Source organism: Aspergillus foveolatus (genome assembly GCF_047715535.1).
Source record: "Aspergillus foveolatus strain CBS 279.81 unplaced genomic scaffold BDW70scaffold_3, whole genome shotgun sequence".
Lineage (NCBI taxonomy): Eukaryota > Fungi > Ascomycota > Eurotiomycetes > Eurotiales > Aspergillaceae > Aspergillus > Aspergillus foveolatus.
The window spans coordinates 992,923-1,008,997 of NW_027396067.1; the positions used below are offsets into that span (position 1 = coordinate 992,923).

Below are 16,075 nucleotides of genomic sequence, written 5' to 3' on the forward strand. Positions count from 1 at the left end.
GACATTGGCTTGAGTCAAAGATTGATCACTTCAAAGAGAGCTTGAAAGGTTCGAATCTCGTCTGTTACCAGGCACTATCTTCGTGCGCGGCCATCACATACGAAGATCTTTCTCAGTATGTCGCTCCAGTATCTCAGAAATCGCTAGGATGAATTAGTTGCCTAGAAACTTGAAGTGTAATTTGGTGGAGTCGGAGACGATTGAGTCCAATTTGTGCGGACTGTCCCAGGGGATTATCTCGACATACAGACAGTTAGGGCTAGTTTTCGGTCGAGCTGGTGACTTGAATATGCGAGCCTTAAAATCTGCCAGTTCAGGAGACAACACGAGCGCAGACCGTTCAACAGCGCATCCCCGAAATTAATGAGTCACTACTGGAGCAACTATGCCCAGAAGAATCCCAGAACACGAATGCCAGCTTTGCTCTCCGGCTGAGTTGTTTCGAAAACAGCCACGCCCTTGGCGAATGCCACAAGTTCACCCGCAAGAAGACGGCCAGCAGGTCAACATAGAAAGTTCTTCACTCTCGATCAGCCTTGTCCCTGCATCTATCCAGAAGCTCCAATAACTGGAGCGAGGACCAGAGGGACCACCTTCCATCGCCAACCCTTGCTAAAGATTGTCCGCTGTAAGTGATCGGTAGGGCTTACTTGATACGGTAGTGTTCCACTCCGGTGTACGTCAAGCGATGACTCAGAAAGCCTGCCCGGTAGCACGGCCTTGCAAGATGTAGGAATATCTCAGCTGCGACATAGGCGGCAGGATCTGTATAGCGTTCTTCTTGCCTCAGTCGCAATCTCACGGCTGTGCCTGTTCTGAGCGGACTTTGCCGGATGCACCGGCCCGGAACTCCCGCTTGCTTGCTGGATGCAAGAGATAGATCAACACGGAGCAGCGTAATACTAAAATTGTCAGGAATATCGCAAATTTGCCCCGTCAATAAGTACGTAGTCTGTAGACAAGTAGTACCACGCCGAAAGCTTGCGATACGTTCCGCTCGTAGGGCCCTTCGCCCATGGCCGCGACGTCTAGAACCCGGACTAAGTTTAAGCATCTGACGATTCACCTACATCAGAGAAGAAACTATTGACAGACTTGAAACGCTAAGCAGAAAGTCAGCACCCCTTGCTTTGGCTATGGTGGCACTAGCACCTCCGCAGTGGAAAGTGGGACTGTTGCTTTGCCAAATGCGACATGGTCACATGGTCTTCTCATCGCCAGGTCAGTCTGTTGGAAATTGGACAAGGATGATGCGATCAAGATCCTGCAAGCCTGTATGGGGGGCGATTTCTGGATCCTCTAGATCTGGAGGCGAAGCTGAGTGTCAATGCGGACAGCCTTCCGAGATGAAGATATGACTGGTCATTTCCGCGTGGCATAGCCTTTTAGGTCCCGTTGCAAGCGTCAATGCACTTGTATTGGCAAAGCCAAGCATATTCTGTCGCTGGGTATCGGTGGAAGATAAGAAAAGCCAGTCTAAATATGCAGTGCAACGGCACGCGAGACATCCTGTACGAAGTAGCGAGATGAACGAGCCAAGTTACTACTGAGCCATACCGCGGAGCCATACCGCGGAGCCTTGTCCCTGTACAGCATCGACGCATTGCCTGAAACTCCCATGCCCATGGAAGTAAGAGCTGATTTTTGCCTTGGCTTTCTGAGGCGACAGTTACAGACAGTGAGAGTTAAGAGTCTTCGAGTGGGCCACCCTTGGCCTGTCGCTTTCATGTATCGAGTCCGACCCAGGCTCCTGGGACCACGGCGAAAGTTTATGTTTTGGTGCTTTTCCTAATAAATTGGAGCAAGCCGAAGTTTATTTGGCCGCATGGAGAGGAGAAAGTGATGCCGGAAAGTATGAATGTGATCCGCGAGCTATGGATATGCGAATCAGTGGGGTTTGAGGACTGGGGTGTTCTTCGGTGGTCTGTGTAGCCTGAGCGTTGAACTCTCGGTACATTAGCAGTGTCATAAGAAACAAGAATTGTAGTATCCAGGAAGCAAGAAGAAATATGTTGGGAGGCGTAGGTACCCTTCATAGCACCGGCTATAACCTATAGGCTCACCATACCTGAGCTTCGTACTTGCGCATAGCTAGTTTGTGGTTCATTCTCAAATGCTGGAGTTGCGATCTTGTTCTCTTGAGTCCCATGTAGTTCTGTTTTCCAATGACGACTAATGGAAAGCTAGAGCCTGATGCAAAGCACCAGTTGATCTATCTGCTTCTGTCAGCACTAGGGCTAGTGATGTGGGGCTGCCATAGATGAGGTTGTATTTCTACTTGCTATCATCTTGCATGGTTTTATCGCTGGGCAAGAAACAGAGCATTCTCCAAAAGGCAGGGACTTGACTCTGAATGCTTTTTTTGGCAGGTTGCTTGGATATCAGGAAGGCGCAGGACGTTGGCTGGTGTACCTGCGCGATAGGTCAATTTCATAGGTATACTCAATGTTGCTCAGACCCCGGAGCCCACAAGCCACTTCTGCAACAATTCCCTGGCAGCGGGTTATCCACAACCAGTGATTCGCTGAAATCCTGTCACAACTGTGAGATGACGAATGGCAATCCATGGCTCAATTGAAGAAAAAGAAAACATCAAAATGGCCCTCGTTTCCCCGCAAAGTGCGAGGATATTCCCCTGTCTTCTTTCGAGTTGAACGGCTTCGAATATGCTTCCCCAACTGTCCCGAACTGCCAAAGTGACGTGCCCGATGCCATTCCAAAGACCGAGAGGTTGTGTGCCGTTTATATGTGATGTTGTTCCGCCCTCTTTCCCTGAGCGACTCCGATGCAGGCGCCCAATACCTAAAGGCTTCCCAGATCCATCTGAGGTTCCTGAAGAGTAATGAGACCAACCATTCCTTCAGGAAGTAAAATCCATTGTTACACACTCGCCCAAACCGCGATCCTGTACAGTTACCGGGAAATATGAGCGTGAGGCTCTGGATAGCGGCGTAGTGTTATAAATCTCAAGGTACATTTGCATTGCTCAACAAGTGTGTCCTGTTAAGCTCCAGGTCCATGGTTCCTGCTCACGAACATCAAGCTTCGGCCTCAAGAACCCTCCCTCAAATTTAGCATGAACCAGTCCATTGCTGGAGTCTGATGAGCAGCTCCACTGATGACTGGCGGTTTGGCATCCGTATTCTTGTACGGCCACCTATCTAAGAAGCAAGTTTAGTTTTGTTGTCAATGAGCGGGTCCGGTCGGTCTTCTGTTGCCCCTAGGGAGAGTGTTAGAACGGCCCACAATAACCTCAGCTCAGATCATGGATAATAGGTTAGGATAGAGAGTTTGACAGGAGTTTGGGAGATATTTCCAAAGCCCAAGTTGACAAATTGAAAGCCTGAGTGGTACAGGGTTGGAGCTTGGAAGTATCCGGGATGACCCTTCATCGGGTGACGACGCTCCCACTGCAGGTTGATACATTGAACCCAAGAGTTGAGTACTTGTTTCTCATTAAGCGGGATAAAGCTTCCAGGTGCGTTAAGAACTGTTCAGTTGACACTTGATATTGATCGGCATCAATACAGCAATGGTGGAACAAAAGTCACCTTGTAGGCCTAGACCAAGCTACATCTCTTCTCAATATGTCAGCAGTGTACCGGTACTTGACTGTCCGCAGCCTAAGTCTGGTCCGGTAGTATGGATGCCTGAGTACGGACCATGGGGCTGCAAACATTGGTCCCTGTCGCTCGACTTTTTTTGCTGTCATGGCAATCATCACGCTGGTTAAATCTTCGGCTTGTCAAAATATGCCCCGTACGAAGTGCTCGAATCATCACAGAACAGTAAACAATATCCCTGTCGAGATTCTGAAGCGTAAGAGATGAAGCGAGACCAGGCGCTCAAGACTCCAGGATCTGCAGTCTTGATCCCCGCCTATCGGACGATCTCTCATTCTTTCTTCAGAGTGGCTGAACCTTTGTACTTGTATGTACCTATTTGTTTTTCATGCATTAGCCTGAATGTCATTTCAGCCACGAAGAAGTAGAAGTCCAGGGACTGCCAACAGAGCGTTCAAGAGAAGTACTTTTTCATCGCACTTTTTTCACCAATGCCAAACATAGCTGGGCCACCGTTGGCAAAAAAAATGATATATCCTGCTGCTCCCAACCGACTTTGATCGTCTTACCTTGGAGATTGCATCGGCATATTCACAAGCAGAGCGCATTGTCTTCTATCCTGTTCCTTTCCAGCTCCTACTCTTTTCCTTAGACCAGTTGAGGCGATCGTGCATTCAGTCGGTGTGTCTCATTGACCATGACAAGTCCCACCTATAGGATTGATCCATTGGGCCACCCTGAACTGGTAGCGAAGGACGAGGAACAGCACCAGATCACGTATAGTGATATGGCTGCTCAGCCAGGATCAAATGTATGGATTGAGCGGTGTTCGCATAAGTCCAATTGTTCGTATTAATCATGATTGTGTGCAGGAGCCTCCATGTCACCAGCCGACGCAGTTTGCCCTACCTTATTCCCGCTTCGCCGTCATGTTCATTGACCATCGGGGAGAGCTTCAGGTGGAAACATCGTCGTGCCTTACCGGTTATGAGAAGGCGATTTTCACGGACGAGGTGCAAGAGAGATTTCTAAAGTTCGTTAATCGAGAGTGGCAGCCTAATTTGCAGAATATCCCAGGTGAGTAAAATGTGCTTGTGAGAGAAGATAAAAGAGTGGAAGGAAGTTGGAAAGAGAGGAAGCTGACTCCGCCTTACCGTCTCTAGCGATGGGACTGCCAGCCTCTTCCTGGTATCCTCCAACTCAACACCGACCGGCGGAACTGATTCCCTACGAATGGCAGTCCATTCAGGGCGAGCGACGTAGACGCCTGCGACGCGTCGATTCTGGTATTGCACACTCATGGAAACCCCCCTCCCCAGGTCCCCCTCTCAAGCGAACAACACTTCGCGTGGGGCAGACTCAGCTCCTGCGGAAATATTATGAGAGAGCATTTGAGGATTTTCAGCAGCTCAACTGCCGCGTGATTGCAAAGGCGTATGTGAAGATGGTAGAGCCCAGAAAGCAAGTTCATTTTCCGTACAATGGCAAAATATCAAACACCTCCAGACTGGCCAACTTTCTGGACCCAGAGGATACACAGCCGGACCCAGAGAAGACAAAGCCAAGATGGTGGCCGGAAGGCGTGAAACACAAAGAGCCGGATCATCTTCACAAGCGTGGTAAGTTCTTATCCTCCAAGCTCCGGTCCATCAGATGGGCATGCTGACGGTAGACTGCCATGCAGAGCGGATCCGGCTCCTGGTACATATTCTCTGCGAGCTTAAATACAGCCATGGAGTCACCGCCGCAAAACTCAAGGACGCTGGCTTAGATGTGAGGCGGCAGATTCAGCCGGAAAAGCGTCTGCAAGTTCTGGACGAGATTTACTACGTTCGCAACCAGGAAGAGCTATATCTGGATGGGAAGATTAGTGAGTCTGCTGCATCTCACTATCAGATGTTAGGAACTAACACCAGCATCATCAGGCGGCGACCACATGGTCCACGTTTCGTATGGACACATGGAAGAAGAGCAAGGTAGCGTTCTTGACCAACCTGCCTCGAGCTCAACAACGCAAACAAACCAGCAGCCGATCCGCAGGTCATACCGCGATATCCCCATCGTCTCAGAAGATCTACCTCACCGGTCGCTAAGGAACGGCAAACGACCTGCAGACTCTGAGTGCTACCGGCCCATCTCACCAGCCTCATCGGCGAGCCGAAACAGTTCGCTGGAGAGGGGCCTAGCAAGCTACTCATCTGATATTGATCCGGCAATATTATCAAAGACTGAGTCTGCCAGAAACACAAGCGCATCCCAGAGTCTCCATCCCCAGGGACCTAGCTCATTACCCGACCTCTACGCCCAACATTTTGCCACGCAGCCTCAGAGTACCCATCCTGGGTTCTGGGATACGCTCGCGACATCTACCATGCACCCTCAATTCTCATTTTCCAGTTATTAAAAGTTGGTCCAGGCGTTCATGTTCTCGGGGTACAGATTTATACTCAATTATATTTCTTATCTTTATTGTCCGCTGTTGTCATCTTTCTTAGCGGGTTCAAGGTGTATATACTGGAGTTTCGGGTGTGCATACATCGGCTCTTTTTAATCTTCTTGTTTAATCAAGCAGTAAGACAATAGAAGTCCACGGTGTGCTTTTGGCGTAGATAAAACTCCCACTCAACCCCGGCGTACGGATTCTCCTGGGAGTCGCCACGCATCAGAAACCGGAATCTGATGCTCTTAAAATGTCCAGTCAGAAAAATAGCCTGGTCACTTTAACCTCTCAGTCCAGGGTTGTAACTCAACAAAAGTATGGCGCACCTACTGATGTTGGTCAAGCCTGACTACCTCAGGTCATGTCGGTTGTACAGAGTCGGCATTGAGATGAGCCACCCATGACATACAGGGCACTGCAATCACCTGAGATTATTCACCAGAAGGCCTGGAATTCTGGGTAATATCTACACTTCAGTTTCTGATATGGCTCATAGCCCCAAGACCATACTCTTTATACGTTGAGCGCTTAGATACCTGAATCATGTCGCGCTTCTAGACAAAAGAAGGTATCTAATCAGCCAGATGCTTTGGAGAGTTGGCTTCTTATACAGCATCCAACTCCTAGAGTTGCTGCCTGACTTTTACAGTTTTAACGACATCAATATCTTATTTTATACCTTCACGTCTTTCTCCTTGCCTTAGGTGTCAATACCCTTAACTCGCCCCACTCTGGATGCCGATCCCGTGGCCAGACCCTCATCCAAGCTCGGGCCAACCACAAGCTGTGACGCGGGCACACGCAAAACATCGTCATTCCTGTTTGTCCCCAACTTTCCATCCATACCTTTGCCTCTCTGCTCGTCTTCCCTCCTTCAGCGCCCCGTGGTCGCTCTCAGGCCTTCTGATTCCTTCTACTGGAGTATTGGTTCTTATCTTCCGACAGTAGACCCACGGTCATGCGCCTAGGACGTTGACGGTCACTGGTGCATCTCTGGTTCCGATCCCCAACATCCAAAAGTCGTCGAAGTACCGATAAGTTATTTAGTGCTGAACTGGTAAGGGTCTTTGTACCCCGCTTCTCATTGATAAGGATACCATATTTTTTATTTTGCTTGTTGTTCTCCGCTACTCTTTCCGCCTCGGGCGAGTGCTAGCAAGTTGTTTACTTTTTGTTGCGGAGTCAGTTTCGGCGCGAAGTATGGGTTTGCTAACAATCTCGCGTTTCCTCAGTCGGCCATACCCTCACGACAGTCCTCACGGCCCCACGATATTCTCCTTCCAACAGAAACTCATCATGGACGAAGGCGGCGTACATCAGCGGAGGAAGTCGGACGCGAAGGGCGGCGACACGCCTGAGCTACAACCTGCAGATATGGAAGATATTTTGGACTCTGGCTCGGATTACTTCTCTCCTCCAGGCTCGCCAACTACTAGACCCCGGTTGTCGCGCAGTTCCTTTTCGTACCAGGATGACTGGGAGACGTTTCCGCCCCTTGACCAGCTCACTGTTTTCGACCTTCTCGATAACCTGTCTCTATCCCAAAGGCTTGAAAGGCTGCAGCGCTCTCTCAACCTGCAAAGAGAGAAGGTCAAGAAGCAGCAGGAAAAGCTTCGGTCGACCTCTAAAAATGCGCGGGACCGCGTCGTTGGCGAATGGAAACGAAGAGTGCCCACCGCCGATGAGCAGCTGGAGAAGTACCGTCGTCGGATGAAGACTGGAGTTGAACGCCTGTCTCAACGGTGGAATGCAGCTTCTGCGGTCACACTTCGTGAGAAGATCTCGTTCATAGCGGGTGTTCTCAACATCTTCATCAGTGGCTATCTGCTTGGGTCGAACCCCGAATACTTCTACATCTGGTTCAGTGCGCAGCTCGCCTATTTTATGCCCATACGGTTTTACAGGTATCATTCGATCGGATACCACTATTTCCTGGCGGACCTCTGTTACTTTGTCAACGTGCTTTGCATGCTCTCCATCTGGGTGTTCCCGCAGTACAAGAGGCTCTTTATCAGCACTTTCTGCTTGACCTTCGGAAACAACGCAGTTGCGATTGCCATGTGGCGCAACTCCATGGTTTTCCATAGCATGGACAAAGTTGTTAGGTGTGTTTTCACTAGCCCACACTCTAGCTTCCGATGACTAACCGAGTATAGTCTCTTCATCCATATCATGCCGCCGGTGACCCTTCATTGCATTGTCCACCTAACACCTCTGGACGTCATGAAGGAAAGGTTTCCGGCTGCCTATGAGATCAAAACAAGCGCACCGGGCTCTCCTGAACATTTCGGGCTCCTATCAATGATGCTTTGGGCGACTGTGCCGTACGTCATCTGGCAGCTCTCTTACCACTTGTTTATCACTGTCCGCCGTGCAGACAAGATTGCAGCCGGGCGTCCTACAAGCTTCACGTGGCTTCGCAAGTCGTATGCAAAGGCCTGGATCGGCCGACTTGTCCTCAGCCTTCCGGAATCACTTCAAGCCCCTGCGTTCATGATGATTCAATATGCCTACGCGCTGTTGACCATGATCCCATGCCCCATCTGGCTCTGGTCGCGGTGGGCTAGTGGTATCTTTATCACAGGCTTGTTCATCTTGAGTATCCATAACGGTGCAACGTATTATATTGACGTGTTCGGCAAGCGCTTCCAGAAAGAGCTGGAGGAGTTGAAGAAAGATGTTGCTCGATGGCAGTCTAGCCCCGAGGGAGCAATCACCCCGATGACTCCCGGTGTTGCCGCTCACGCTGAGGAGAAGCAGTCAAACGGGAGCTCTTCCCGGAGCAACTCCGATAACGCCAGTATTGAGAAAATCCCTCTTCTTGATTCCAATGGAGTTTCAACTGCCATTGAGGGCGGCACAAAATAAACGATCTTCTCGGCGAGCAACCGCGCGGAAAGTGGACTGGTCTCTCTACCTGACAACCAAATTGACAACCAAATTGAACGATCTTCCGTCTTCTAGACGGAGAGACAGTACTCCAACCACTGTGAACTGCTGCTGACTATCCCGAGCAGTACTATTTTACTAATACCTTGTTTCTCTTTTGGAGTATAGTTGGAATTGTTCTCGCATTTAAATGGCCACCATGATACCCAATTTCACTATTAGGTCGTTCTTTCATTACAGCCTTTCACCCTTCGTTCGTTCATACCTTATCTGACTTGCCTTGATTTTATTTTCTCTTTTCCGCTGATTCTGCTTATTGATCGCGTGCTCTTTCGACTAGAGATAATTAGACTGCTGATGTTGACTCGAATATTGATTTCATTGCTGCTACGGTCAATCTAAGACCAGTAAGGACGTATATCGTATATCAGACCAAAGTACTCGTCATAAAGAGTTCAGGTTCCTCAATACTCTGATCGAGGGGGCCTGCCACGCCTAGACGCTGGACAAGGGTAGCGGTGATAGGTTAGGTTTAGGTATATTGGCGTGATACCAACCACGACGGCTTGAGCCCTCTGACAGATGCAGATATAGTCAGGAGACTTACAGATCGCCAAGCCGGACTATGATGGGGAACGGCCCGCTGCTATTACTTTCCAGGCCTGCAACTCTTGGCTTGGCTTGCGACTGCTCCGCTCATGGCATGTTGCAGAGGCTGATGCCATACCAGGTATTTGCCTCTCAAAGCGTCCACTGAAAGTTGGTAAATAGGATTTCAGACACACGCCCTCGGTCCCATGGTTGAATCTCCCACTCGCGCGAAACGGAGTTAGACGGTGATTCAAGCTTCTCGGCCCGTGATCACGCCAACGAGATATGATGCCGTGGCAGACATTTCTCAAACACTATGGGAGCATACCACGAAGTCTGTTGAAACTATCAAAAAGATTCCTTCACCATGTCCTGTATGGTGTGGTAGTCTAACTCCCAACAATCTCGTGACTTTGCGTGCGTCAAATAGCCCATGAGCTACACCCAAGCTGATATCTTGAGCCTTTCCCATACTGTCCGGCAACACTGGCGTCGCTGGCCAAATACGTAGAACGCTCAGCAAGAACAGAAAAGTCTCAAGCAGATGGCCTTCGACTGTCTCTACAATAGTTCTTCTAGTCCAACTCGTTGTACTGTAGACCATACGGGCTCTGGCTATGATGGCGTGCAACCAAAACTGAACGACAAGAGTGCTTCAGCCAGTTGTAAAATATGAGTCGCATACTTCTCATCGAACAATTACCTGTCAAAATACCCTAACCAGTTCAAAATTGCTGGGGGCTTGATGTGCTTTCGTTGCAAAAAAATCCCAAAAAGCCTCTAGCTGAACTGCGCAAGCGGTCTGTAGGTACTCCTATTCACGAGCGCTGCCGCTGCACCACGGAACGTCTTTGCTACGTGCCTCGCTCCGAATTTCGGCCGCAATCAATGGTATTCAGAGACTACATCCGTTGATCCACTCGGGAATCTCTTTCGCCACGTCGTAAAACCCGAAACTGGGCTGGTGCTGGAAGGCCTGGGCCGTTCGGGGGATACACGTAACTCCGAGTCACGTGATTACCGCCCGGCTCTGCTTGCGGATTTCCTAAGCTGGCACCGGCTTCTCTTCCCATCATTCATTGTCCTTCACTGCATCGATATCAATTTACCAAGAAATTTCCGGGCACTATAATCCCCCGCTAGAGTTGTTCGTCTCTGTACTGTTCCCGCTTGCTCCTGTGAGCACCACCTAGGCTTCCGCCATGTCCGTCAGTATGAGGTCCGCCCGCCTTGTGCGTTCCAACCCCGTGCTGCGGCCCAACACCATTGGTGAGTTTTAACTTCATGTGGTTCTTTTGCATACTTTGTTGCTTCTGTTGTTGCTGATACATGTTATGCTTTGACAGCCCGACAGCGCTATGCAGGAGCATTAGGAGCAGCCGCGACAGGCCTCCGACTCAACAGCAGAAACTTCCCCTCTCAAGTAACCGCCCTCGCCATCCTCGTTCCGAAGCGCGGATATGCCACAGAACAATCAACAAACACATCCGGCTCATCAAACCTCCCGCCGCCTGGCTTCAACGCCGAGCAGGCCAAGAAACCCATTTCCGTAGACCAGACGCAGCCCGCGAGCGCGAAGGCAAATCAAAATACAACCCCGAAAGGAGAGGTATCAATCCAGTCGCAGAATGTTCAGAGTACGAGTAAGGAGAGCGATTTGGCAACTAAGAGTGTTGCGGAGGATAAGAATAAGAAGGCTGTCGAGGAGCCGAAGAAGGAGCCGAAGAAGTTGACAATAGGGCAGAAGATCAAGAAGGAGATTCAGCATTATTGGGATGGCACTAAGCTCCTTGCTACCGAAGTTCGGATCAGCTCACGACTGGCGTTGAAGATGGCGGGTGGGTATGAGCTCAGCCGCAGGGAGCATAGACAGGTTGGTTCTACATGGCGGGCGTTCTCGTATATATGCTGACGGTCTAGCTTAAACGTACGGTAACGGATCTCGGCCGGCTGATTCCATTCTCTATGTTTGTCATCATTCCATTTGCGGAACTGCTGCTTCCCGTTGCGCTCAAGCTGTTCCCCAATCTCCTGCCCAGCACGTACGAGGGAAAGTCTGCCCGTGAGAAGAAGGCGCTCAGCCTGAGCTCGACCCGGAAAGAAGTCTCCACGTTCTTGAAAAATACGCTGAAGGAATCTGGTCTGCCCGTGACGGCGGCAAGTGTTAAGAACGAGGAATTTGCCGAGTTCTTCAAGAAGATCAGAAGCACCGGCGAGACCCCGTCGGCTGAGGACGTCATTAAGGTTTGCAAGATCTTCAAGGATGATCTTACTCTGGACAATCTGTCCCGACCCCAGCTTGTTGGTATCTGCAAGTACATGAACCTTAACACGTTCGGCACTGACGCCATGCTCCGGTACAACATTCGTCACCGCATGCGCCAGATTAAGCGGGACGACCGTGCTATCTTTTACGAGGGTATTGACTCTCTTTCTGTGCCCGAGCTGCAGATGGCCTGTGCCTCCCGGGGTATCCGTACACACGGTGTCTCTCCCGCCCGCCTCCGCGATGATCTCTCTCAATGGCTTGACCTCCGTCTGAAGCAGGGGGTTCCCTCGACTTTGCTGGTCCTCAGCAACGCCTATGTCTACGCACAGGGCGGCAAGGAAGCAGAGATGTCTTCTCAGATTGAGTCTCTCCAGGCTGTCCTGTCGAGTATCCCCGAAGAACTTTTCCACGAGATTGAGCTTGAGGTGCACAATGCCGAGGGTGCTGCGACTAACAAGCAGCGTCTCGAGGTCATTAAGGAGCAGCAAGAGCTCATTGACGAGGAGAACCAGCAGAACAGCGAGAACGAAGAGAAGGGTGTTGCCGCCCCCAAGGACACCGAGAATATCGATGAGGACCACAAATACGAGACAACTCAGTCCGGAGAGGCTTCCGAGGCGATGCAAGAGGGCGAGAAGGCTGAAAAGGATGCTGAGCCTGCCGTACAGGAGAAGAAGGAAACCAAATAGGTTACTTCCTCTCGCGTGTATTTGCCTTCTTGTCTGTGTTATGTTGTACTATAGACTTGTTTTACCACACCACCACTATCTACTCTTATTTCCTTGTGTTTTATAGATGGGAGAAGCGAGGGTTCTTGACTTACTGGGAAGACGACGGTTGGAGCGTCACCGGTTGGATGGATACGGCGGATTTTCCTGCGATTGATATGTACCTAAACGATATATAAACTGTACATTTTTTCCAAATCTTCTATCTGTAGCCTCCACCTGGGAGTGTGGTGTCGTTCATTCCCTGGCAGTCTTCGGTTCCAAGGCCTTTTTCCAAACTCCGCAACCTCGGCAACCCACCCGCCTTCACCACAGAACCTCCTCCCATCTCCTCCGCACCCAATCATCGACTTGATCACCCTATTAAATAAACCCAGACAATCGGGCCGTTTGGGAATACTCTACTAGGAGCATGCGCAGAGCGCAACGTCTTCGCGCTCTACGCAACCATCATCAGCCCAGTCTCAGCTTCAACGCCCTACTCATTCCACCTCCGCTCTCCGCACCTCGATACCGCCATCCATCTAGTTCTCGGTCACATTCAACACCATCAGCAATCGATATGCCCCGTCTGAATGCGGCTGCTCAGGTAAATCGCTTTGCTCTATCCGTCCAGTCACTATACGCCTGGTCGGCTATTTGTGCTTGCATGGTCCTAACACGTCCCAGGAAGCGATCAACCGCCTAAGAGCATTCAAGCCCCCACCAACCAGCTACGACCTCGTCCCGCTGTCGCGTCGCGCAGCAGTCCTACTTCTGCTCTATGCGGATGCGAAGGGCGACTTGAGGGTTGTGTTGACGATAAGGGCGAGCACACTTAGTTCTTGTATGTCTCTGTCTTTCTTGATTGTCACTGTGCGCCAGAGTAGTACTGCGATAGTATCTGCCTTCAATATCTATGGTTTCGCAGACATTGGTTAACCGTGTGCATGGACAGATGCAGGACAGGCTGCTTTACCAGGTGGTAAGATGAGAGCCTACCCAGATCTCCATTGTCCCTTTCAAAGAGCCGCATAGGTATAGTCTGGCGCCACTAGGAACTAAGAACCATCTATCCCAGGCAAATCGGACTCGTTGGATGAAACCCCTCTTCAAACCGCCCGCCGCGAAGCCCACGAGGAAATTGGCCTGCCAAATCTAACCCAGCCCCTCCCAACCCCCTTCAGAGTAGAACATCTGTGCGAAATACCGTGCTCACTCGCCCGCACCGAGCTAGTTGTGCGGCCGTGCGTAGCATTCCTGCATACGTTCGACGAGAGGACAGGCGAAAACGCGGATCCAGAGACCACGTTGATTCCGCGCTTGGATGCGCGGGAGGTTGCAGCGGTTTTTACGGCGCCGTTTCACGACTTCTTAAAATTGAAGCCTGCTGGCGATGAGGGGTGGTATAGAGGTGTTTGGAATGAGTGGTGGGGGACGCAATGGAGGAGTGCGAGACCTTTTCCCTTCACCTTTCCCTCCCCACTGAGCGAGAGTTAAGCTGATGGGTGATTGACCAGTGCACCAATTCTTCGTCCCCGTAAACCCGGACAAGGTGGTGAAGCCGCGTCCGCATCATGCAAGACAGGAAGAGGCTGTTCATGATCTAGAGGAGCAAGAGAGCAAGCAGAAACGGAGTCATCAGTCGCAAGGCCAAGCAGATGGACAAGGGAGATCCGATTTAGTCACCCGGTACAGAGTGTTCGGCATGACAGCCAGAATCCTTGTCGATGCGGCCCGGATTGCGTACCGCACTGAGCCGGAGTTCGAGCATAATCGGCATTCTGGAGACGAGGAGCTGATCGCGAGGTTAAGGAGGAGGGGCCGGCTAGCGCCGAAGATTTAATGTACGTACATGGATAGGGATGCGGATATCGCAAATGGGTATATTGTGGATCGTTATGGAAGGAGCGTTTATACATGGGATACGGCATAGAATTTGACTGAGTCTAAGCTATCACACGGGAAAGGAGAGTCTAGCCATAAGTGATAAAGAGCTATAAATGACATATAGGACTCTTCCATTTTAGTCACTACCTTATTGAACACTCTACGTAGTGTTGAGGTGTCCGTATGCAGACCTCCAATTTCTGTATACACTGCAGGCCGGAAACGGCTCGGGATAATGCTGCAATACCCTCAGAAGCGAAGCCGAACTATGCTACCGTACGTTGTCGCAACGTTGAGCGTACATTGAATTATCCTTATTAACAAGTAATTAGGGCTTGAACCTGACCAGCCGGAACCGACTCCGGGTCCATGCATTGCTCACCTCTCATCTCCTCTTCGTTCTTGCGCGCGTAATTTTATTTTAATTTTATTTTATTTATTTCTTTAACTTTTTAAGATAAAATTAGCTAGTCGGCCTAGGTCTCAACCTGTGCTTGATTCTAAGTCACGGAATTCGCCTACTTGGCAGATCTGGTGCTAGCCGAAAGCTACGGGCTGCAATGCAATGCAGCGGTAGGTAGAAGACCATCATACTAGAACCCTCTTATGGATGACTTCAAACGGTCTGCTGGTTGGAGTAGGAAGGCAGAACGAGTCGAGTAGATCAGATCGGAGTCATCAACTCAGTCAACTGCGCGGTCGTGACGTTATCCATACGCACACTCTCGAAACGCCTACGGGTAGTCGCAACCCTAGATCTTTTCTATCTCTCGGAGTTTCTCATCCAACTTTAGACTCAGATACCCCGGTTACTCTGTCCAGACATGAATGCTAAGCTAGACTAGGTCCGCTCTGTCCACTGCTACGAAATCAGCTCAGCTAGCTCGCTCCTGTTCCTTTCCAGGACCCATCATGCATCCGACATCAAGTGCCATGCAGGCCACCAGCCGACCCAAACTCCAGCACTGCAACCTGAAATGAAACTGCAAACGATGATGCAGAGTACGGATTAGAGATCTAATCTTCTTGATACTTGCTGCTTTCTCCTTATCATAGATTTGTAATGTGGGACATGTGATGATTATCAGCTATCTATGGACTAGATCATGGTATCAGGGTTGACGATGATATCGGGTAGAAACCCCTTGGAAGGATTGTTCGAACGGGTATGGTGGAATGGATGGAGGCTGGAATTCATTTTTGTTTCATGGTCATGCACGCGAGATTGAAGCGAGATTGATGTAAGACATTGCGATGCTGAGGCTGATTCGGATCGTGGTGCTGGTCTCACATGGCGTGGCATTTCATGGCATGGCCTTTCCGGGGTGCCCACTTGAGCAGATACAGCAGGTAAGGAGCGTATTGACGTTTCTGATTTTAGATACTGCCATGGCTGTCGGTCCGTCAATTGTCTTACTCGCCCGTATCCCTTTGGTGCAAGGTCGGCAGGGACTTGAGACACGGATTCAGGCGTGGAGTATAATCAGACTGGTTACGTTCTGGAACCTGCACCGGCAGCTCTGTCTATCTACGTCGTTGGCTGTGTTAAAGATATTGTAAACGGGACGGTTGAGATGCGTGAAGCTAGGTCGCAATCAGATTCACGAGATTAATTCGAATGGTGATACTATGGATGAATGCAATATCCCAGTGCAAGTAAACCGCCTATCCCGACCCATATCAATATAAACACCATAACACCAGGCTAGTTGATCAAATAGGTATC

The 16,075-nt window shown here is 50.2% G+C and overlaps 4 protein-coding genes across 4 annotated transcripts; all 4 read left to right on the top strand.

Moving 5' to 3' along the window:
- Positions 1-4,260: 4,260 nt before the first annotated feature.
- Positions 4,261-5,967, top strand: BDW70DRAFT_156080 (DUF2841 domain-containing protein; the record flags this gene model as incomplete). The annotated part of the gene is made up of 5 exons (XM_073740141.1): positions 4,261-4,374; positions 4,436-4,640; positions 4,727-5,182; positions 5,248-5,433; positions 5,489-5,967. 5 exons carry the CDS (start codon positions 4,261-4,263, stop codon positions 5,965-5,967), a joined length of 1,440 nt encoding a protein of 479 aa, XP_073600410.1.
- Positions 5,968-6,860: 893 nt separating this feature from the next.
- BDW70DRAFT_128058 (glycerophosphocholine acyltransferase) lies at positions 6,861-9,282 on the top strand. The gene is made up of 3 exons (XM_073735372.1): positions 6,861-7,060; positions 7,236-8,108; positions 8,160-9,282. The coding sequence occupies exons 2-3, from the start codon at positions 7,300-7,302 to the stop codon at positions 8,869-8,871; spliced, it is 1,521 nt and encodes a 506-aa protein (XP_073600411.1). The 5' UTR covers positions 6,861-7,060; positions 7,236-7,299; the 3' UTR covers positions 8,872-9,282.
- A 1,132-nt stretch (positions 9,283-10,414) lies between these two features.
- BDW70DRAFT_128062 (MRS7 family protein) lies at positions 10,415-12,675 on the top strand. The gene is made up of 3 exons (XM_073735373.1): positions 10,415-10,752; positions 10,830-11,356; positions 11,404-12,675. The coding sequence occupies exons 1-3, from the start codon at positions 10,686-10,688 to the stop codon at positions 12,439-12,441; spliced, it is 1,632 nt and encodes a 543-aa protein (XP_073600412.1). The 5' UTR covers positions 10,415-10,685; the 3' UTR covers positions 12,442-12,675.
- A 128-nt stretch (positions 12,676-12,803) lies between these two features.
- Positions 12,804-14,390, top strand: BDW70DRAFT_128063 (NUDIX hydrolase). Its single transcript, XM_073735374.1, has 5 exons — positions 12,804-13,069; positions 13,150-13,306; positions 13,418-13,444; positions 13,541-13,909; positions 13,980-14,390. The coding sequence occupies exons 1-5, from the start codon at positions 12,893-12,895 to the stop codon at positions 14,303-14,305; spliced, it is 1,056 nt and encodes a 351-aa protein (XP_073600413.1). The 5' UTR covers positions 12,804-12,892; the 3' UTR covers positions 14,306-14,390.
- The last annotated feature ends 1,685 nt before the right edge of the window (positions 14,391-16,075 follow it).

Excerpts from the sequence above, each read along its gene's own strand:
- BDW70DRAFT_128058 (XM_073735372.1), top strand. The coding sequence starts at position 7,300 with ATGGACGAAGGCGGCGTACATCAGCGGAGGAAGTCGGACGCGAAGGGC. Across the intron at positions 8,109-8,159 it reads AGCATGGACAAAGTTGTTAG|TCTCTTCATCCATATCATGC; the intron begins GTGTGTTTTCAC and ends AACCGAGTATAG.
- BDW70DRAFT_128062 (XM_073735373.1), top strand. The coding sequence starts at position 10,686 with ATGTCCGTCAGTATGAGGTCCGCCCGCCTTGTGCGTTCCAACCCCGTG. Across the intron at positions 10,753-10,829 it reads GCTGCGGCCCAACACCATTG|CCCGACAGCGCTATGCAGGA; the intron begins GTGAGTTTTAAC and ends ATGCTTTGACAG. Across the intron at positions 11,357-11,403 it reads GCCGCAGGGAGCATAGACAG|CTTAAACGTACGGTAACGGA; the intron begins GTTGGTTCTACA and ends CTGACGGTCTAG.
- BDW70DRAFT_128063 (XM_073735374.1), top strand. The coding sequence starts at position 12,893 with ATGCGCAGAGCGCAACGTCTTCGCGCTCTACGCAACCATCATCAGCCC. Across the intron at positions 13,307-13,417 it reads GGCGAGCACACTTAGTTCTT|ATGCAGGACAGGCTGCTTTA; the intron begins GTATGTCTCTGT and ends GTGCATGGACAG. Across the intron at positions 13,445-13,540 it reads ACAGGCTGCTTTACCAGGTG|GCAAATCGGACTCGTTGGAT; the intron begins GTAAGATGAGAG and ends CATCTATCCCAG.